The 22,232-nt window shown below is 43.0% G+C and overlaps 1 protein-coding gene across 1 annotated transcript; it reads right to left on the reverse strand.

The window, feature by feature from the left end:
* Nucleotides 1–670: 670 nt before the first annotated feature.
* Nucleotides 671–16,945, reverse strand: LOC138774019 (heme-binding protein 1-like). The gene is made up of 7 exons (XM_069954561.1): nt 16,900–16,945; nt 10,295–10,499; nt 9,374–9,497; nt 8,028–8,199; nt 2,058–2,234; nt 904–974; nt 671–813 (listed from the first exon to the last, which is right to left on the reverse strand). The coding sequence occupies exons 2-7, from the start codon at nt 10,451–10,453 to the stop codon at nt 671–673; spliced, it is 846 nt and encodes a 281-aa protein (XP_069810662.1). The 5' UTR covers nt 10,454–10,499; nt 16,900–16,945.
* Between the last annotated feature and the right edge of the window lie 5,287 nt (nt 16,946–22,232).

Here is a 22,232-nt window from a genome sequence, read left to right on the forward strand (position 1 = left end):
TGTTAGTATACTGTATGTGGTGGTAGTATATACAGGGATGATTTTTACTTCTTGTGTACTAGAATTGGTTTCCAGTTGTATAATTGCTATTTAGACAAACGCATCATGCATAGAACATAGTTTTATCATTAGACATGAGACATGATAGACATGAGATTTAAACATTTAAAAAAAAATCTCCATTTTGTTACAACTCTATCTCTATTCTCCTTTTTCAGCATCATAAATTGTGAACTCTAAAAAAAAAACTATATAATAAATAATATAGAATAGTGGGTTCTGCTTTTACTATTGACTCAATTTTCTTACTCCGCGTTCCACCCAAAGAATTGACTGATTGGTTTCCTTTAAGAATGGAATTCATTCACTGCCAATATAGCCTGTAAAACCACTGTCACAGGCTTTAATGTTCTGATCGGCAGGCAGAATTTATAATCAACTCATGTATATAAACACACAATAGGCACACTCTACAAAAAAATTAAGTTACAAAAAAGTGAGAAGGTGCTACATACATAACATAATGATAAAGATTCAAAGGTGGAACCAAAACTTGGGGGGCAAATATTAGCAAATATGACCACAGGAGGCACATGGGTCCCTATCAGGGCAACAGAGGGGTTAATAACTCCCCAGTGCTGGAATGAGTTTACTTTGCAATGTACCACACTTAATTGTGGGGATTGAATAATGTAAAAGGACCATTGTAGGCAGCTGGTATGAAGAATGTATTGTCGAACTTCAGATCATGGGCCTTCAGGTATTCTGCTAGGGTTTTAGCGTATTTGGCATAGGTAAAACCTAGGGCAAATCCTTCAAAATGTTGAAGAATATGCAACAGCTTCAGCTTATGTTGAAGGGGTAATGTTATTCAGACAGCAGGTGGCGCTGTGTTTAACATACCGTAATCCTGAGCTCTTGCAGTTTTCATTTTCTCCACTGGGTAAACACTAAGTTGAGGCTTCCTGTTATGTCTGTGTTAATAAGAGGAGGCTGCTGTAAAGTGATCGATACAGCAATGCAGTGACAGATGACACCAGTACAAAGAATCAGTACAGACATTGGTAGCTCATTGTGGAATTACCTTTTTAAAGGTCACAGAGTACACTCGGTAGTGTTTTACATTCATCTCAAAGGGGCAAAGTCTGACTATTTTTGGCTATGTCCATGGATCTTACTGTAAAGCATGACACTGTTAAAAACAGCTCAGGCAAGATGGCAGCCCTCGTAACAATGTAGAAAATGTGAAATAAAAAACTAAAAGTCAGAAAATAGAAAGAGAATTGGATAAAGGAACAGCTTTTAGTGTCTAACTCAAAACAGTAAATGAAAATATAGGTGATATATGGTGCTACAAGCTCAGTCCTTTATACCCCCACATTACATCGCCTTCCAATTCCAAACTCTCCTTCTCATCACACATAGCTGACACATTCGCTCTTATTACAAGCAGTTATATGGCCTTTCCACCTCCTCTTTTCAACTGCCTTGCTTGATGAAATCTCAAGCACCATAGCCTCCTACATTGAGGAGTCCAGCCTTCCCCCACTCCCAAAGGAAGAGGCCTTTATTTATAAATCTGAAACAATAATATGTCTGACTTTTATTTGAAACAGGTGAAAACCAATCAGAGCTCAGCTTTTATCGCTCCGAATAAGGTGTGATTTGTTATCTACCTAAGACAAAATCTCAGAATCATTTAGATGAGAAAAAGCATTAAAAATTATCTCCCCGCATAGTGATGTAGGTCAGATGTTAAAAAATAGGCTGTGTGTTTACAGGGTTTATGTAACTTCACATATAATACATACATATATATATATATAATATATATATATATATATATTCAACAGAAGGTTCAGTAACTGTAAATCCTTGGCTTTACCTACACCAATCAGCCATAACAATAAAGGGTGAAAGACAAACTTTATTTATTTTGTGACAATGACTCCTGTCAAGGTGGGAGACATATCATTTAGTAAGTCAAAGCAGGAACTGCATGGCAAAAATATGGTTTATCGTACATTGATGCAGCTCTCACTCTAAATGCTTGTTACTTCTGGACTGCAAGGAACCATACTTCATTATAATGGTCACTTTGTTTGTCCGGAGGATCATAGATGTTATAGCCATAGAAGGACTTATCATAGGGAAGGCCCAATGTAGTTAGTAATGTTGCCAAGGCATTAATGTGTGTAGCGTAGTCCTCGTCTGAAGCACTTCCACCAAAAGATCTACAAAAAATAACAGACTTGTTATGTTAGGATTTCCTGGGTACAGTGTATACTAAATATGTAATATTCTGGTTTCTTCTACATACTGAAAACAGCATCGCAATTAATTTTCAACTATTTTATCTAAAGTCTATTGACTTTTAAAACTGCTTGCCCATATGGTCACTGTGGGTGCCCGGGAGAAAATGACAGCCATTGTAGTGTTTGAGATAGGAGTTTATAGGCGATCAAGTGCTCTGTGCTGGGTCTGCTGAAGAGTGAAGACTGTCGCCTGGGAGGGTAAGTATAATTTCCACCTTGTCTGGAGTGTGGGTGCATATAATTGGAGATGAGCGTATCTACAGTAAGAACGAAGCAAAGTGCTTCGTTCCTATTGGGATTCTGCTCATCAGGTGGAGGGCCTTGAAGTCTGCTCCGCTCCGTGCTGCTTCTCCCTGGGTGCTGGAAAAAGATGGACCCAGTCCTGGGAAACTGGGAGAAGTTTCCCAGGACTGGATTAATCTTTTACCAGAACCCTGGGGTAAAGGTTAGGGAGCAGACCAGACTTCAAAGCCCGCAACTTGATGAGCAGAATGCCAATAGGAACGAAGCGCTTTGCTTCGTTCCTACTGTAGATACGATCATCTCTACATATAATCCCCATTAAACCTCCAGGGCACTGACAGTAAGCAGTTATCTGTACAGATTCTGCATACTGTAAGGAGCAGAACACCTGTCAAAATGATGAGTGTAGTAATATTAATGCACTGTGGCATTGAAAAAAAATTTACTAAAAAAAAACAAGAACTAAAGCTGTTAGTACTTGCACAACAATAGAATTATCTCTTATCCCATTTATTGCTGCTGTTGACCTCTTTATACCACAGACAATAGCCCTGCAACAAGATCACAATATGCCACTAATTGCCATGGTGTCAGGGGGCCTAACAGCGATCCCCAAAATATACCATGTATGTGACTGCCGGACAGCCTCATAAAAGGCATGACTCAACCTTGGTGTGAGAATAACCTCTTTAGGTTCACAGATTTAGTGGAGGGTAGGCCTCTAGCACTTTTATCAAGACCACAGTTTCACTATTAGGAAATTTGCCCTTCTACGCAAGCTATATTCTCATCTAATACTGTTTATATCCCCACAGCCTTTGAGCAACTACGTTGAGCTGGTGATTTTTATAAAAAGCCTCAGTTCAGACATTTATAGAATATTAACCAGCCCCCTTCCTGACCAAGAGATTAGAAACCCTTATATGACAAAGTGGGAATCATTCTTAGGATCTACCTTGTCTATGGATGAATGGTGTATTATATTGAATCTGCACACAATATAGAAACTCAGTATAAATTACTGATGTTTTGGTATCATATGCCGGCCCTTCTCCACCATCTGCAGCTGCCCACCTCTGACATTTGCTGGTGATGTGAGAATGTGGAGGGCACCCTCCACCTTATAGTCTAGACATTTGCCTTATAGTCCCCCTCTGGGAGGAAGTAAGAGGCCTTGTATTAGAAATAACTGGCTCTTCTTTAACCTTAAGGCCTTACTCCACGGAACAATTATCGGCGGTTATGGACGATAATCGTCCCGTGGAATAGAAGGCAACGAACAGCCAACATCGTTCATGTCGGCTGATCGTTGCAGTCTTTTGTTTTTCAAACATGTTGAAAAACCAGCGACTGTGATAGCAGCAATCTGCTGCCGTCACACCGTGGAATAGGGGCGGCGGCAGCAGACCGCCACTATCCTCTATGGGCTTCCCGGACAATCTAGTGATCACCCGGGAAGCCCCCGCAGCTCCCCGTGGCCCCTCCTGCATTCACCCACTCGCTGCCGCCGCGTGTAATAGCAGAGGACTCCCCCCACCCAAATGGAGTTTTACACTAGGGTTCAGGAAGTGCGTACCAAGGAACATCTTACTGCTAAGCTTAACAATAAGATGGAGGCTTTTGATTCTGTCTGGTCTCCCTGGGATACCTACTGGATAAGGAAAGAATATAAGTGTGATACCTCAAAAGCCCTGTACAGTAGGTGACTCAAACCTCTTCTAATGGAAGATATTTCTATGTTGTTGGAACTTTCTGTGTATTTCTCCCTACCTTCTTGCTTCTCAACTTGTCGTGTATTACTTCCCAGGTTTCTCTTTATTTTTTTCTTTAAAGATGTGATGCATGCTTCCCTTTATATGATGCTACGGACTTGATATTGAATAAAAATACAGTTAAACAAAAATTAAATTCAAATCTCTGATGATCCCCTGGAGAAGATCAAATCCATTATCATTAAATGGAAAGAACATAGTACCACAGCAAACCTGCCAAGAGAGGACTGACCACTCAAACTCTCAGACCAGATAAGGAGGTCGTTAACCAAAGAGGCAGATGTACAGTATGGAGGAAGGGGCTCCAGTCAGATGAGACCAAAATGTCTAGTACAAAACCAACAAATCTCCTCACCCCAAGAACACCATACCCACAGTGACACATTATGGTGGCAGCATCATAAAAACATAGAAGATTGTTAACAGAAAAAAGACCACTTGGTCCATCTAGTCTGCCTGTCTGTCTAGTCTACAGTCATGGCCAAAAGTATTGAGAATGACACAAATATTATATTTTCACATTATCTGCTGTCATTTGGTTTTATATGTGTTTGTCAGATGTTTTTATCACAAACAGAAATATAATTGCAATCATATTATGAGTAACAAAAGCTTATATTGACAGTAAGAATGAGTTAATGCAGCAAGTAAATATTTGCAGTGTTGACCCTTCTTCTTCAGGACCTCTGCAATTCTCCCGGCTGCTTTCAATCAACTTCTGCACCAAATCCTGACTGATAGCAGTCCATTCTTGCACAATCAATGCTTGCATTTTGTCAGAATTTGTTGGTTTTTGTTTGTCCACCCGTCTCTTGATGATTGACCACAAATTCTCAATGGGATTAAGATCTGGGGAGTTTCCAGGCCATGGACCCAAAATCTCTATGTTTTGGTCCCTGAGCTATTTAGTTATCACCTTTGCTTTATGTCAAGGTGCTCCATCATGCTGGAAAAGGCATTGTTGATCGCCAAACTGCTTTTGGACGGTTGGGAGAAGTTGCTCTTGGAGGACATTCTGGTACCATTCTTTATTCATGGCTGTTTTTCTTTTAGGAAAGACTGTGAGAGAGCTGATTCCCTTGGCTAAGAAGCAAACCCACACATGAATGGTTTCAGGATGCTTTACAGTTGGCAGGAGACAAGATTGGTGGTAGCGCTCACCTCGTCTTCTCCGAATAAGCTGTTTTCCAGCTGTCCCAAACAATCGGAAAGGGGATTCATCAGAGAAAATGACTTTACCCCAGTCCTCAGCAGTCCACTCCCTGTACTTTTTGCAGAATATCAGTCTGTCCCTGATGTTTTTTCTGGAGAGAAGTAGCTTCTTTGCTGCCCTCCTTGAGACCAGGCCTTGCTCCAAGAGTCTCCACCTCTGTGTGTGCAGATGCACTCACACCTGCCTGCTGCCATTCCTGAGCAAGCTCTGCACTGCTGGTATCCCGATCCCGCAGCTGAAACACTTTTAAGAGACGGCCCTGACGCTTGCTGATCTTTCTTGGGCACCCTGGAGCCTTTTTGGCAACAATGGAACCTCTCAGCTTCAAGTTCTTGATGATGCAATAGATTGTTGACTGAGGTGCAATCTTTCTAGCTGCGATACTCTTCCCTGTTAGGCCATTTTTGTGCAGTGCAATGATGACTGTATGTGTTTCTTTAGAGATAACCATGGTTAACAGAAAAGAAACAATGATGCCAAGCACCAGCCTCCTTTTAAAGTGTCCAGTGGTGTCATTCTTACTTAATCATGACAGATTGATCTCCAGCCCTGTCCTCATCAACACCCACACCTGTGTTAATGGAGCAATCACTGAAACGATGTTAGCTGGTCCTTTTAAGGCAGGGCTGCAATGATGTTGAAATGTGTTTTGGGGGATAAAGTTCATTTTCTAGGCAAATATTGACTTTGCAAGTAATTGGTATCAGGGCCCGATAATACCTATAAACGAGCGCTGATCTGCTAGATCGTCGCTCATTTACTGGGCCTATTACACAGCCCGATAATCGTTACCGATGTCCTTGCAGCCCTTGCTAAACTGGCATACATTACCCATCCACGTTCCAGGGCTGCTCCTGCCGTCTGCTTCCCGGGTCCCGCGCACGCTCTAGCTTCACAGCGGCCTGTCAGCCGATAGGCCACTTAGCCAATCACAGGCCGCTGACAGGCTTCTGTGAAGCTAGAGCGCGTGCGGGACCCCAGGAGAAGTGGACGGCAGGAGCAGCCCTGGAACGTGGATGGGTAATGTATATCGTCAGTCGCCAGCCGCGCACCGCTATTACACGCAGCAGTGCGCAGTCAGCGCCCGACAAAAATAGGTTCTAACAGCCGATGATCGTTGTCATCGGCTGATCGTTGCATTTATTACACAGAGCGATAATCGGCCGATTCGGGCCAATTCGGCCGATTATCGTTCCGTGTAATAGTACCCTTAGGCACACTGAAGTTTTATTTTGTTCTAATTGTTGCTTGCCATACAGTAATAAGAAAACAAAATTATCAAACTTGTTGGCATGTACTCTACATGACATTATACAAACCCTCAAAAAAATTTTTTTAATTCCAGATTGTGAGGTAGCAAAACACCCAAGGGTGTGAATACTTTCGCAAGCCACTGTATTTAAAGTAACAGTACTGTAACGTCCATATGCACTTAAATTAAAGTTCTAGTGTAGTTCTATACAAAACAGAGTGATGCTACAACAAAGTACATGAGGTCAACTGGTGTCCCATGGCCTTAAGGGTGCCTTGACACGTACTGGATACGCAGCGGATTTCGCACTGCAAGTTTCCTGCAGATCCTGGTATAATGAAGGACTATGGGGTCACATACCCTCAGAGGATAATTCATTCCGCTGCACATATGCGACCCAGTCCCTTTAACCCCTGGCTGCCCACAGCCCCGGCCCGAAGCATACATTACCTGCTCGGCACCACGGCTGTGTGAAGCTCCCATCTCCCCTCGCTCCTCATCAGCCAATCAGTGCTGCCGGGGGCTTCACACAGCTGCAGCGCCGAGCCGGTAATGTATGCTCCGGGTCGGGGGCAGCCCTGGAGCATACATCACCTGCTCCAGGCTTCTGCTTGCTTCAGAGCCTCCCGGCATCTCTCCCGGCATCTCTTGGCGGTCAGCCAATCAGTGCGCTGCAGCAGTGGAGCGCACTGATTGGCTGACCGCCGGGAGATGATGGGAGGCCCGAAGCCAGCAGAAGCTTGGAGTAGGTAATGTATGCTCCAGGCCGGGGTTGCGGGGGTTAAAGGGGTTGGGTTACATATCCGCAGTGTAATGAAAATTCTGCTGCGGATGTGTAACCCCATGGACCTTCACACTACCAGGATCTGCAGAGGATTTCGCTGCAAACTCGCAGTGTGAAATCCGCTGCAAATCCGATACTTGTGAAGGCACCCCAATAGAGACAAAGAGCTTTGCCCGACCCTGCCAGTTGCCAATTAAACAGTTAGCTATTGCATATGGGCACATTAAGATAAACATATTCACATACCCTGAAACAAATCATTTAGATCTAATAAAATTATAACTAGCCATCATCAACCTGTAGAGACTTATTTGCACCTATAGGAATGTTTATCAGCTGAAAAAAAAAGTCCTGTGTCAACAGATATCAGTTATTTCCTATATCCATAGCAGAACCAATTGACTTCAAGACAACCTTCAGTATAGCAGCCTTGATTATAGATACTTGCCTCACGTAAAGTGATACTTCTGGATATTTCTTAAGGAAAATGGTTGACTTTGAAGGCTCTGGTGTATTCTCCGGGTATTCTGCCAGGAACATAGACCCCGTCATATTTACAGGCTTTGTCTCACCCAGTGTAACCATGATTAATAGAGGAACAGAATCTTTAAAGCAAAAACCTAAAAAGTAAAAGAAAAAGAAAAGAAGTGGCAACTTTGATTGACTATGTATGGCTGTCAATAACCCCCAGATGCAAAATCGTATATATGTTCGTCTGGGGTTTCTGCCCATCAACACAGTACCTTATACATGGACATAAATAATTTAAACTGACGTTGCTTAAAATCGCACAGAGACAGATTAGCTCCGAATTGTGTCATCAAGTGCTGATGGCAGTGCCATTGGTCAGTCTTTATAGGTAGATTGATCGCAGTAAGGATGACAGAAGGGGGCTGGCTTTTGAAAGTTCTCCCAGCTCTGATCTCCTCCATTGTGTGTGGGAGGACTTCAGTCACAGGAGATAACAGTAGCACCAGCACGTTACAGTAAACACATACACACATATTAACCACTTCCTACTCTGATCATCTACTGCCAACTGTTACTGTATCTAATAGTCATTCTTGACCCCTGTTGCTGTACCTGATGATCTACCCTGTCCCCTCTTGCTGTACCTGATAGTCTCCCCTATTCCCCATTATTGTGCCTTTAGACACCCCTGTTTCTCTTCCTGTCCCCTGTTGCTGTACCTGATCTTTGCTCCTCTTAGTATATTTGATTTTCACTACTGTTACGTGATTGTCACTCTTGTTACTGTATGTAATTGTTGCTCCTATAACTGTACCTGATTGTAACCGCTGTAATGGTATGTGAAATTTGAAAAGTTTCATGCTAAACTTCTTAGCCCTATAACATCCTAAACAGACTAGACAACAAGCTATCAACAACAGAGGTAAAGAGCAGCATATCAGGAGAAGAGGTCAAATTTGCTAAATGAATGTTTTTTTTTTACTTGATGAGCCTTACAATTTTACCCATATTAGTTGAGATTAGTCTATGCTCAATCTGAAAGACTCGACATACCAATGCTGTGTTTAGATAACCAACCCACCAGAAGGGAGGCTGATAGTGATGGCAACAGGCCATCTGGCCTCAGTGCACCAGAAGACATGGGGTGCAGCAGGTTTAATTATTACCTTGTTGTAAAGTTTGTACCTTCCAGTATGTGTGATATATTTATATATATGTTAAACATAAGGAATCATGTATATGATTATAATGCAAACACAAAATATTAAAGTTTTATCTGTCTTTTCTATAAGTGCAACATTGCGCACATCACAAACAGTGTACCTGCTGAGTTTGATCCATCCATATACTGACGTATATCCGAGAAGCCAGTAAACGGCTCATCTTTCTTCATGGGCAAAACAGTTGATATCCAATTACTTGCATCATATTTTCTGTGTTCAAAGCCCTGCAGAATGAGAAAAGTTGAGTCTTGTGATGGGACTGGCAGGGGTCCTGAAGAGTACATGAGCAGGTCAGGGGGGTGCTTTTTAAATCACTGTGCGAGATAGAGGCACCAACATTTTAGTCGTTTTTAGCCACAAATAAATTTGTTTTATGGTTTCTTTAAAATCTAAGTAAATAAGATGTAAATCTAGGATTATAAAAAAAAATGAGGGAAGTGACATATTGTTAAAGTAACACAATTCTTCTTCCTCAACCTCCTCAACCTATTGTACATAGCTCTGTACAATAGTGCATCCCTAATTGGTTAGTGCACCAATAACTTGCCCTATAAATAAGCACCTGTCCTGACATTCCCTGTTGGAGTCTCTACATGCTTCCCATTAGTGTGTGGCCTTAGCTCACTGTGTATCCTGACCATTGGTCCCAGCCATTCCTGGTTCCTGCCCTCTGACTGCTGTCTCGGTTCCAGCTGAGAGTCCCAGCCTGCCTGCCTACCTGTCTCCAGCTGCACCTCGCCCATCGCCACTAGCAAGCCAAGCCAGGGGCAGCGACCTGAGGGTCACCTGCCGCAGCAAGACCAGCTGCCCCTTAGACTCAGCTCTCTGGTGCCACTTGCGTCATCGCTAGTGGTGGTACAGCGGATCGGTGACTCCCATCGTTACAGTCCCTAGGCTTCCATCATTGCCCCATCCCCGCTTAGCATAACTGACTGACATCCTATTAGGGTCCTATTGAAGATTGAACAACTAAGCATGCAATAAAATAAACTTTAGACTAATAATATGACCCATGTCTTACAGAATACTTCTTCACCAGGCGATATGTAGGACATTCCAGACCATTGCAAAAGGATGGAGGCAGGGTCCCCTCTTTTAGATCCTTAATGGCATCAGAGGCTTCAGCAGTTCTATACGCTGCAATGAGGCTCAGCAGGAAGAAACATTTAGGAAACATCATCTTGTATAGCGAGAGATGTTATGGCTAGGTGTTACCATTGGCGTTCCTAATATATATAAAGAGCATATTCAAAAGTAAGGCCCATTTTTTATAATTGCTTCTTTGTTCTGCAGATTATATCGACTTGTACGCCTAATCCTAAGAAAATGTTTCACAAAACAATATTGAAATGGCAAAAGAACATTATATGGTAACTACCTGTCAGTTTTCCAGGTTAAATAATACAGCACAGACTTATCCTCTGCGCACAATGTTGTAATCATAGAATGATTAAAATAAATTTGACTTTTTTGTTGTGTACTTCCATACATAAAAGGTCATGTTTTTTAATTTATTTAATTTTTTTTACAATGGAATAGAACCTATTTCATAGATATTCTGCCCCATATACTGCCCTAGACATCAGAAATGGTTACTGTTCACACAACAGCCGATGTCTGTAAAGATGATCTTCATTTGTCATTTGTGCTTGTGGCGTGATTAATACATAACTTAAGTGCACTGCAGTTAGAGGGAATTCCTACCGGAGTGTTTACATAGTATACACTCCGGCAGGGATAACTTACGTTGTGTGAACATGGCCTTAAAATGCATGTTAAAAAAATATTAATATAATATATTATCTATATTTTCTTCAACTAAATGGAGCCAAATTCTGAAACTTTCCATTTTTTAATGTTTTCTAAGATATGTTTTACAGGAATTGGTTGGTTACTGGTTCACCCACTTTTACTTGCACTATCCTATTTAGAAAGATGGCGGGACTATTGTATCAATAAAGCACTTTTGCCCTTGTCTTTAGTCCCCAAACCTGTCCCCAACCCTGTCCTCATGTAAGCTCTTGTGAGCAGGGCCCTCACTCCTCATGTTTAACTTAATGGCTACATGTGTATGTCTGATTCAAGTATATATGTACTATACTTCTAAAATTGTAAGGTACTGTGGAATATGTCGTTATGTTACGGGTAGTGCTGGCACAAACTTCAAGGTTTCAATGTGATTATGTCAACCAGAGTGGAGCTAAGTAGAAAGTTAGAGATGAAGCAAAGATCCAAACGCCTAGAATGTTGCTGGGAAGTGAGGAAAGTGGCGAATGGCCAGGGAGCACAGACGTGATTGCTGACTGTAACACCACCAACAACTGAGCATAGAGGTCTGGAGGTGATGGCTATAAATACCCTCAGGTTATCAGCTTAAAATTTATTAGAACTTGTGTGCTGAGCCTTCAAATATGGGTGAACAGGCGTACACCTGCCACTAGAGGGAGCCCAGTCCCCCAGGAAGCTGGCCCAGCACAGGTGCCAGAAGGTGCCAGAAGACAAGCACACTTAGAAGAGCAGCAGAGCGAACAGATGAGCGAAGCACAGCGTGACCCAAAACAGGTACAGGATAACGGAAACAACCGCATGTCATTACATGTAGCTATATAAATAAAAAATTTTGTTATTACAATAGCCCCACTAACATAGGCAACAATAGACAGAAGCTGTTCCATTGACAAAAAAATGGGAAATCTTCCTTGACATCCTATGAGACTTTTGAAGAAGTGATTCCACTGGAAGGGTGAGGCTGAGCTGTGAACATCATCCATTGTCTTCTCTGTCTATTTTTTCACTGTAATGCTGAACAGACTAGAGTGGTACCTCGGGTCTTGAACCTAATTGGTTCCGGAAGGCAGTTTGAGAACTGAGCAGTTTGAGAACCAAGCAGTATCTTCTGTAATTGTGTTTAATTGGTTCCAGCACCCACCAATAATTACCTTTAGTACCCATATATTACATTGATAAGTGCCCAGTATAATCTCTACAGTACAGAACAGAGCAGCACTATATACTGTACAGGACATTACAGAACAGTACTATATACTGTACAGGGCATTATTCACAAGAAACATTCAACACAACCAGCAATTATAGTACAGTAGTCACCAACTCCTCACTCATCCTTTACTGTATAGTGCCCTCCACCCCCACTCCCTTCACTGTAACAGATGGTGGTGCACTGCCTGTACTACTACTGTACTGTATATGCACTCCAGCAGTCTTATACTGTACAGGATGGGAGATGGTGGTGCACTGCCTGTACTACTACTGTACTGTATATGCACTCCAGCAGTCTTATACTGTACAGGATGAGAGATGGTGGTGCACTGACTGTACTACTACTGTACTGTATATGCACTAAAGCAGTCTTATACAGTACAGGATGGCAGATGGTGGTGCACTGACTGTACTACTACTATACTGTATATGCACTCCAGAAGTCTTATACAGTACAGCAGTGATTTTCAACCTTTTTTGAACCGTGGCACACTTTTTATACTTAAAAAATCCCGGGGCACACCACCAACCAAAATGGCACTAAAACAGTACATATTATACATATAGTTAATAATATAGATTCTAAATGTATTTATACTCACTCAGTGTGAAACCTGGGCCTGTTTTCTTCTCCCACCTGTGCTTCTCTCCACCATACTTCTCCCCCCTACTTCTCTCCTGTGCTTCTCTCCACCATACTTCTCCCCCCTGCTTCTCTCCTGTGCTTCTCTCCACCATACTTCTCCCCCCTGCTTCTCTCCTGTGCTTCTCTCCACCATACTTCTACTCCCTGCTTCTCTCCTGTGCTTCTCTCCCCCATGCTTCTCTCCTGTACTTCTCTCCCCCATGCTTCTCTCCTGTGCTTCTCTCCACCATACTTCTCCCCCCTGCTTCTATCCTGTGCTTCTCTCCCCCATGCTTCTCTCCTGTGCTTCTCTCCACCATATTTCTCCCCCCTGCTTCTCTCCTGTGCTTCCCTCCACCATACTTCTCCCCCCTTCTTCTCTCCTGTGCTTCTCTCCACCATACTTCTCCCTCCTGCTTCTCTCCTGTGCTTCTCTCCACCAGTGTAAAAACCTGGGCCTGTTTTCTTCTCCCACCTGTGCTTCTCTCCACCATACTTCTCCCCCCTGCTTCTCTCCTGTGCTTCTCTCCACCATACTTCTCCCCCCTGCTTCTCTCCTGTGCTTCTCTCCCCCATGCTTCTCTCCTGTGCTTCTCTCCACCATACTTCTCCCCCCTGCTTCTCTCCTGTGCTTCTCTCCACCATACTTCTCCCCCCTGCTTCTCTCCTGTGCTTCTCTCCCCCATGCTTCTCTCCTGTGCTTCTCTCCACCATAATTCTCCCCCTTGCTTCTCTCCTGTGCTTCTCTCCCCCATGCTTCTCTCCACCATACTTCTCCCCCCTGCTTCTCTCCTGTGCTTCTCTCCCCCCTGCTTCTCTCCTGTGTTTCTCTCCACCATACTTCTCTCCCCCCTGCTTCTCTCCACCAAACTTAGCCCCCCCCCGCTTCTCTCCGCTGTTTCTCTCCCCCATCCCCAGGTTTCTCTCCCCCCTTCCTCCTCACCTCCTTCGAGATGGTCGCCGCTGCTGTCCGCCTCACCTACTGGCCGCCCGTAGGGCCCGGACGTGCTCCTCCAATCAGCGGAGACCGGGAGTGTGGTGCACTGCTGCCCGCCGCAGCACACCATGCAACCGCCCACATTATAATCCGCCACTGATCGCTGCGCATTGCCGGGGAACAAAACACAGGGGCACCATAGTTTGAGGAACTTTCCCCGCGGCACACCCGACCATGTGTCGGGTGTGCCGCGGCACACTGGTTGAAAATCACTGATGTACAGGATGGGAGATTGTGGTGCACTAACTGTACTACTACTGTACTGTATATACAATCCAGCAATCTTATACACTACAGGATATGAGATGGAGGTGCACTGACTGTACTACTGTACTATATATGTATATATATGGACTCCAGCAATGTTATACAATACTGTACTGTATGTGAAGCCTCACCAGTGCTAAACTCACCAGATACAACTCACCATCCACGCTCGCAAAAGATACCGAGAACTTCAAGACTTGATGCCCGAAAAGTGTTTGAGAACCAAGCAAGGGTTTAAGAACCAAAGCAAACTTTCCTGGAAAATACAGTTTGAGTTCCAAGCAGTTTGAGAACCGAGCAGTTCGAGAACGAAGGTACCACTGTCCTCTAAGGCTTTCCTTATCATCAGAGACCAAACAGGTAGTCTCAGCTTAGGGCCCTATTACACAGGCGTAAATCATGATCCAAATTTACACCTGCTGGAATATTTGGTACGCCAAGCGCATTTAAAATATATGACCGGCGTACGAGTACACTGGTCTTCATAAATCCAATAAATCCCCCCCTTTTGTTCTTTCTTTTTCTGGGATCAGGAGTAAAGTATCATGGTAAAGATTCTAACTAACGACTATCATTCTGCATGTTATGGTTAACAATTTTAGATTGTTCCCAAAAGCTCCCGTTAGGGGTCTTTTATTGTTAAAAATAGGTTAGTCTAATAGGACCCTTTGTATAAGGATATTAGACAGCCCAATCCTGTTTGTACATAAGTGTTGATCTCTGAAGTACATCCCTTTACACGTCTGGAAAATCTGTCCGGATTTCCAAACCCATAAGCTTACATTAGTGACAGACACGTTTTTAGATCCTGTCCTTTTTTTTGTCCAGAATTCTGGCACAGATGTCCCTATAGAAGTCTATGGGAGCGTGGAATCCTGAAGCACATCAGGAAAGCGTCCGGAATTCCAGATAGGTTGAGAGCCCTTTGCACCCCCACCAGCAGCAGTGCAGCCCACTGCCCGACCACCCCCACCACCCTGGACCTTACCTTAACTGAGCACTGCCTGGGTCCCAAGACCCCCCCCCCCCCCCCCCCCCCCTCCCCGTTTTCGAAATTTTTGACAATTGTTTATATTTTTCCAGAAGTAAACAAAGAGGGGTAAATGACTAAGGCCAGCATATCTTACTCTTGCTCTAAGAGAGCTTTCTAATGATCAATGGCGAGATGTACGTTCAACCGCCACAAGAAACCCACCAGAAGGTATTAATGAATTCCCTCAAAAATTTTTACTAGTACCATGAAGAAAAATGGCCTAGATTTATCTATCTGGAACAATAATATATCTGACTTTTATCTGAGACAGGAGGCAACCAATCACAGCTCAGCTTTTGTTGCTCAGAATGAGCTGTGATATGTTGCTATCTACAACAAATCTGACAATCTCATAATTATTTAGATGAGAAAAAGCATTAAAAGTTACCTACCCACAAAGTGATACAGGTCAGATGTAAAACTATGGGCTGCTTGTTTAACCCCTTCATGACCGAGCCCATTGATGCACAAATGTACGGGTCAAATTCATGAAATGTTCCTCCTCACCTTCTAAGAGCCATAGCGATTTTATTTTTCCACCTACAGGGCTGGTTGGGGTGTCATTTTTTGTGCCATGATTTCTAGTTTTTATTAATATCATATTGGTGTAAAAGAAAAGTTTTGATCGCTTTTTATTATTTTTTTCTGTTATATAATTTAAAAATTTAGCAATCTTGGTGTGTGTGTTTTTTTTTTTTCATTTACACCGTTCACTGTGTGGGAACAATAATGTTATATTTTAAAAGTTTGGACAATTTTGCATGCTACGATATATAATATGTTTATTTATTTATTTTTAACATTTTTTTTATAATGGGCAAGGAGGTATATTAAGCTTTTTGGGGGGATGTTTATAAGGTTTTTTTTAATACTTTTAAAAACTTTTTTTACACTTTATTTTTTTTACACTCTTATTTTACTGTTTAACATGCAATCTTTAGATTGCATATACTGATATATGCTATGCCATAGCATAGCATAGATCAGTGTTATCGGCAATCTATGCATAGAGCCTGCCTTAAAGCAGACTCTATGCATGGATGGCTGATCCGACAGGACAGAGGTAAGTGGCTTACCCCCACCCGCCATTACAAGAAATCAGGACCCCCGCAGCATGGCTGTGGGGGTCACAATCACTCAGTGACAGGAGCTTGTCCTGTCACTGAGTACCTTAAATGCCGCTATCGCTGTGCATTGCAGCGTTTAAGGGGTTAATGAGAGGCAGCTGCGGGATTGGAGCTGCCTCTCATTATCCTCATCTCCCGGGACACTCAGGTGTGTGGGGTCACTCTCACTGCAGCGGTCCTGCACATATCAAACCCCCTCACAGTCAGGAACGTATATGTACATGTTACTGACGTAAAGGGGTTGAAGGGATTAACATAATGTTATAGAGGGAGATTTATCAAACATGGTTTAACCCCTTAGTGATCGCCATGCTGCCTTTTCACGGCGGCCACTAATGGGCTTTATTCCGATGCGTACGCCTTTTAACAGAGGGCGCATTGGAATAAATTACCGCCCGGCGGCGGCTGCAGGACAGGAGATCAGCGGTCAGTGTGACCGGTGACACCCTCCTGTAACTGCCCGGAGCGGAGGATTCTCCACTCCGGGCAGTTTAACCCGTTAAATGCCGCTGTTAAATCATGACAGCGGCATCTAATGGGTCCCGGTGGATCCCGGACGGTGCCGTGGGTCACTTACATGATCGCGATGTCCCGCGGCGCCGTCCGGTCCTCCGATGTCTCCATGGTGATCCCGGGGTCCTAATGAAGGTCCCCGGGGTCTCCATGGAGATGCCTGATGCTGACAGGCGTGGTTGTGGCTATTGCCTGTCAGCATGAGGCATGATACAATACATTGCAGTACATCAGGTACTGCAATGTATTGTATCAGTGATCAAAGTATTTTACACTAGTGTACAGTAATTTAAACTAGTGTAAAAGTAAAAAAAGTGAAAAAAAAAACTGTGCACCAAACACAACACAGCCCCCCCAGCCCCCCCCCCAATAATAAAGATGCATTACATTCCCCATACCCAATAAAACGTGACATAAAAGTGATCAAAAACACAAATCATATACATATTTGGTATCGTTACGTCCGTAACGACCCAATCTATAAAACTATATCAATAATGATATTGCACAACACACGCTGTAAAAATAAAATAAAAAAAAACAGTACCAGAATAGCTGTATTTTATCAATCCACTTTAAAAAAAACGTAATAAAAGAGATCAAAAAGTCATATACATATACTTGGTAGCAATAGAAACTACAGATCTTCCCGCAAAAAATAAGCCCAAAACCAGCTCTGTCGCGCAAAAGATGAGAACGCTATGGATCTTTCAATGCGGCGACAGTTTTTGTGGGTTTTTGCTAGGAAGATAGTTTCTATTGCGCCAAAGCGGTAATAGTTAAAAAAACCTACACAAATGTGGTATTGCCGTAACCGTAGCGACCCGGAGAATACATGTATTATGTTATTAGTGACCGTCGATACGGATTTTTACGGCGATCACTAATGGGCTCTATTCTGCTGCCATCAGCTCTTTATGGCGATGGTGCAGAATAGTGCAGCGGCGCCGGTAATGCCCACAGCCCCCTCCTCTCAGCTATCGGAGGTAGCTGAGGGGTTGGGGCAGAGTGTGGGGTCAGTCCCGGCAAGTCCCCTCACCGGCGATCGCCGTTATTATCAGTATAATCCACAGTGAGAGGAGATGAGAACATGTCCCCCCTGTCCCCAGAATTAACCCTAGTGACCTGGTCACTGACCCTCCCCTCCCAAGGCGGCCATCTGATCCAAGATGGCTGCCGCCATCACTGTGAACAGACTCTGTTCACAGTGATGGATCCCAAAAAATGATCAAAGCTTCATTCTCTCCACCATTATGTAGACATTACAGGGCCTCTGCAAACGCACCTGGCGCTCAGAAACTTCTTCTGAAAAATCATGCACTGAAAATGCTAATTGGCGCTCCCTTCCTTCTGAGCCCGGCTGTGTGCCCATACAGTGGTTTATGCCCACATATGGGGTACCGTTCTACTCAGGAGTACCTGCGTTACATATATTGGGGTGAGTTTTCTCCCCTGTTCCTCGTGAAATTGAGAAATTTCAAACTAAACAAACATGTTATTGGAAAAATTCTATTTTTTTCATTTTTACTGTCTTCTTTTGAATACTTTCCTCTAATACCTGTGGGGTCAAAATGGTCACCAAACCCCAAGATGAATTCTTTGAGGGGTGCAATTTCCAAAATGGGGTGACTTTTGGGGGGTTCTATTCTGCTGACACTACAGGGGCACTGCAAACGCACCTGGTGCTCAGAAACTTTTTCAGAAAAATCATGCACTGAAAATGCTAATTGGCGCTCCCTTCCTTCTGAGGCCTTCTGTGTGCCCATACAGTGGTTTATGCCCACATATGGGGTACCGTTCTACTCAGGAGAACCTGCGTTACATATATTGGGGTGAGTTTTCTCGCCTTTTCCTTGTGAAATTGAGAAATTTAAAACTAAACAAACATGTTATTGCAAAAATTCTATTTTTTCATTTTTACTGTCTTCTTTTAAATACTTTCCTTTAATACCTGTGGGGTCAAAATGGTCACCACAACCCAAGATGTATTCTTTGAGGGGTGCACTTTCCTAAATGGGGTGACTTTTGGAGGGGGGTTATTCTGCTGACACTACAGGGGCTCTGCAAATGCACCTGGCGCTCAGAAACTTCTTCAGCAAAATCTGCACTGGAAATGCTAATAGGCGCTCCTTCCCTTCTGAGCCACGCTGTGTGCCCATACAGTGGTTTACGCCCACATATGGGGTACCATTAAACTCAGGAGAACCTGCGTTACAAAATTTGGGGTACATTTTCTCTCATGTTTATTATGAAAATGAGATACTGTAATCTTAACAAATATATTATTGGAAAATTTCTATTTTCCATTTTTTTCCGGCCTAAGTGTGAATACTTTCCTCCAGCCCCTGTAGGGTTAAAAAGCTCATTATACCCCTAGATTAATTCTTTAAGGTGTCTCGTTTCCAAAATGGGGTCACTTATTGGGGTTTCCAGTATACAAGCCTCCTAAATCAACTTAAAAAAAGAACTGGTCCCTAAAAAATCAGTTTTGGAAATTTCATGAAAATTTGATAATTTGCTGATACATTTCTAAGCCCCGTAACACCCTAAAATACTGAAATATGTTTACGAAATGAAGCCAAAGTAAAGAGGACATATTCATAATGTGACTTACTAACTAATTTTTGTCATGTGCCTTTTTTTTTTAGAAGCAAAGAATTTCAAAGTTCGTAAAGTGCAAAATTTTCAAACTTTTCATTATATTTTGATGTTTTTCACAAAAAAACACACAAGACAGTGACCAAATTTTGCCACTAACATAAAGTACCATATGTTACGAATAAACAATCTCAGAATCGCTAGCATACGTTAAAGCATCACTGAGCTATAAGCGCATAAAGTGAGACAAGTCAGATTTTGAAAAATCATTAAGGCCCAAACAGGCTTGGTCCCTAAGGGGTTAAAGTGAAACTGGCCCAGTTGCCCCTAGCAACCAATCAGATTCCACCTTTTATTCCTCACAGACTCTTTGGAAAATGAAAGGTGGAATCTAATTGGTTGCTAGGGGCAACTGAGCCAGCCTCTCTTTACACCATGTTTGATAAATCTCTCCCATAGTCTTTATATATATCAGATACACATCATAAACTCAACAGAAGGTTCGGTACCTGTAAATCCTTAGCTTTACTTACACCAATAAGACAAAACAATAAAAGGTGAAGTGACCAACTTTATTTATTTTGTGACATTGACATCTTTCAAGGTGGGAGATAGATTATTCAGTAAATGAAAGCAGGAACTGTATGGCAAATATATGGTTTATCATAAATTGATGCAGTTTTGCAATGAAGATTTTGGCCATGCAGGACGTATAACATACTGTACATGCTCCACCTGTACCTGCACCCCAGCAACTGGTGGTTAAAGCAGGTGATGTTTTGGCAGCGCAGTTCTTGGCCACACTGCAGAAATGACTACACATACTACACAGCTCTCACTCATGTTTGTTACTTCTAGACTGCAAGGAGCCATACGTCATTATGACGATCACTATGGTTACTCGGAGAATCATAGATGTTACAGGCAAAGAAGGAATTTTCATAGGGAAGGCCCAATGTATTCAGTTCTTTTGCCAAGGCATTAACGTGTGTAGCGAAGTCCTCTGCTGAAGCAAATCCACTGAAAGATCTACAAAAAATAAAAAAAACTTGTTACATTAGGATTTCCTAGATAAGGTGTATACTAAATATGTAAAATTATAGTTTCTTCTACATACGAAAAACAGCATCGCAAGTCATTTTCTGCTGTATTATTTAAAGTCTGTCGCTGGTTATGAAAAATGCCAAGTGGGCATCACTAATATCAAAACACCAGGGGGAAGATTTATCAAGCATGATGTAAATTTAAACTGGCTCAGTTGCCCCTAGCAACCAATCAGATTCCACCTTTCATTCCCCACAGACTCTTTGGTAAATGAAAGGTGGAATCTGATTGGTTGCTAGGGGCAACTGAGCCACTGTCACTTTCTACCACTTTCTACCAGTTGGACACACAAAAGGAAACTACATTCAATGGGCAGGTGACCCACTAAGCATTTGGCAAGTGTAGTGTTTAAGAAGTTGGACAGGGGGTTCTGATTGTCAGCCCTGCAAGAAGATGCCATTATGGTAACGCTTACCATGGTGTCATGGGGCATAACAATGACCCCCACATATACCACGTATATGTGCTGCCTGTAAGTAGTCCCATGTAGTTCCATGAATGTAGTCCCAAGTGTGGTGTCCTACCACGGATGCTACAGTTATATACACCCTTCACAAAAGTCTGTACTTATTGTACTTTTGTGGTGATGAAAGTAGTACTTAAGATCGCCACTAGATGTCATTGTGTTACATATGCGTATTTGGAAGCTGCACAGCTGAAGGATGTAAAGGGTTATTGTTTCTTTATGTGTCACCTGAATCTGTAGACCAGTAGGAATCTGTTTTTCTTCTCTCCTATCAACTCTCTCCTTATTTCTTTTATTGCACTCTTCATCCACTCACAGCGCATGTTAGTTACGTTGGGGAAGTAAGTCACATGGGTGGAGGAGGTGCAAAGGTCTTTCATGTTGGACATTGTGGAGGAAGAACGCAGGCTAGATAGCTCTCCACAGTGGTCCTATCTGGGCCCTGGCCCTCTGCCAGGTCCCCGCACCTTCAAGAGCTCAGTCTTAGTTAGAACCCCGTATGGGACCGACGCAAGACAGTACACCTTCAGTAACGGTACACAATACTATGCACTGTTAAACCCCTCTTAGGAGAGGACAAGGCAGAGACAACCTCAACCCATGCCATGGACTAGGAGAAGTAACAGAGCAGGACAGTATCCACAACTAAGCCAAAGAGCTAGGAACTGATCCGGATAGAGCAAAGTTGCGATAAGCCTAGGAACTCTATCTCGCAGCGCAGATGTCAGCAGGGAACCCTCAGCATTCCGCTAATCCCAGGTAACAAGGTCTGGGGCCTGTGTCACCCTCTAGGAAGGTTCAGCCGAGTCTAATGGGCATAAGGTGGTGTAAAGACTATTCAAGGTCAATATATGGGCACAGGTGTTCTTCTTCTTCTAAGTCTCGGCAGAGCACAGTACTACCTGGGTTGAGACTCTCACGGCATCATCCTCTCTGCTACTCTGTTTCTTCGTATTACTCAGTACACTACCCAGTCATGACAACTATATCCTATGATCCATTACTACTACAGATTCGTTGCTGTGTTGTCATAATCATAATCTTGTAACCTATTGCAAGCAAGCATTTTCTAGTAAAAAACAAGCTTATTTAAGTTAAAGAGACTCTGTGATTTTTGCTTTCCACCGACACAGCACACATTGTAACCTTGGGACACTTCCCCTTTCTGTGGGTGGTGGTTCCAATAGTCCAGGAGGGTCACTACACCCCTCTGGCCATTTGTGATCACA

The sequence above is a fragment of the Dendropsophus ebraccatus genome, chromosome 15, assembly GCF_027789765.1.
Source record: "Dendropsophus ebraccatus isolate aDenEbr1 chromosome 15, aDenEbr1.pat, whole genome shotgun sequence".
NCBI classification, from domain to species: Eukaryota; Metazoa; Chordata; class Amphibia; order Anura; family Hylidae; genus Dendropsophus; species Dendropsophus ebraccatus.

Excerpts from the sequence above, each read along its gene's own strand:
- LOC138774019 (XM_069954561.1), bottom strand. The coding sequence starts at position 10,453 with ATGATGTTTCCTAAATGTTTCTTCCTGCTGAGCCTCATTGCAGCGTAT. Across the intron at positions 2,235-8,027 it reads GAAGTATCACTTTACGTGAG|ATCTTTTGGTGGAAGTGCTT; the intron begins GCAAGTATCTAT and ends TATTTTTTGTAG. Across the intron at positions 975-2,057 it reads TGGTTCCTTGCAGTCCAGAA|ACATAACAGGAAGCCTCAAC; the intron begins GTAACAAGCATT and ends TTATTAACACAG.